Source organism: Perkinsus marinus (genome assembly GCF_000006405.1).
Source record: "Perkinsus marinus ATCC 50983 genomic scaffold scf_1104296929082, whole genome shotgun sequence".
NCBI classification, from domain to species: Eukaryota; Perkinsozoa; order Perkinsida; family Perkinsidae; genus Perkinsus; species Perkinsus marinus.
The window spans coordinates 1-971 of NW_003216616.1; the positions used below are offsets into that span (position 1 = coordinate 1).

General features: G+C 48.4%; 1 protein-coding gene across 1 annotated transcript; it reads right to left on the reverse strand.

Moving 5' to 3' along the window:
* Positions 1-6: 6 nt before the first annotated feature.
* Positions 7-758, reverse strand: Pmar_PMAR023507 (Cysteine desulfurase, putative; the record flags this gene model as incomplete). Its single annotated transcript, XM_002787945.1, has 4 exons — positions 7-224; positions 272-491; positions 551-631; positions 672-758. Coding segments are annotated over 4 exons (606 nt in total), but the record flags the coding sequence as incomplete, so codon positions are not given.
* Between the last annotated feature and the right edge of the window lie 213 nt (positions 759-971).

The following is a 971-nucleotide window of genomic DNA, read 5'->3' on the forward strand; positions in this document are numbered from 1 at the left end:
AAATACCAGCACAGTGAGAACGATCCTAAGACGATCGTCAAAAGCGGTAGAACGAGTATAGCTTGCCTTGGGCCCGAGTATATGAATCTTGCTGTGGGACTGAAGCCTTTTATATAAATGATCGGCCATTTTATGCTCAGCAGCAGCAATCTTCTCGATACCGATCGTCCTATGAAGATGGTAGACGATACCTGCTCTGATGCATCCGAGGATGTCGGGGGTACCTCAAGAAATATCGAGTGAAGAGTGAGCTAGGTAGAATATAGCTCACCAGCTTCCTCGCGCTCTTCGAAGTTATCAAGATACCGATGACCTCTCTGACTCACGTATAGAACGACGCCTCCGCCGCAGACAGCCGGCACGGCGTTAGTCTGTCGTTTCTTCTTACACAACAAGAGACCGCTGCTACCGGGACCACCGATCAGCTTATGAGGAGATACGAATGCGAAATCGATATAACCGTTAGGGTGCGTAGAAGGGTTCATATCGACCTATAACAGCATAATCATGGAAGCTCGTTAGGGACAGAGTCCGACAGATAAGGGCCGACCTTGTCATGAGCTGCAATGGCTGCCAAGTCCCATGCGACAACACCGTTATATTCATGGATCAGAGTTGATACTGTCGGTATCTGTTAAGAAATCACCTCAGAAGAATGTATCTCGCCTTACATCGAGACGCGCACCACAGATATTGCTACAAGCAGAAAGGACGACCACTGGTATAGCGGAATTATGGTGATGACGATTGTAATCCATGACCTGAGAAGACCGTTGTCTCATCTTGGTCGACTTCAGCCAACAATCCACCTTCTTCAGTGCTTGCTCGAGACACTCAACAGAAGCAGTACCCTTGACTGGGCATAGAGGTAGCGTCTGAGAGAAAAGGGGACGGCTGAAGTGCAAAGGGTGAGTGAGCAGCTACCACGAGTTCAACTTCAAAATCTGCGGATTCGTAACCTTTGAAGCACA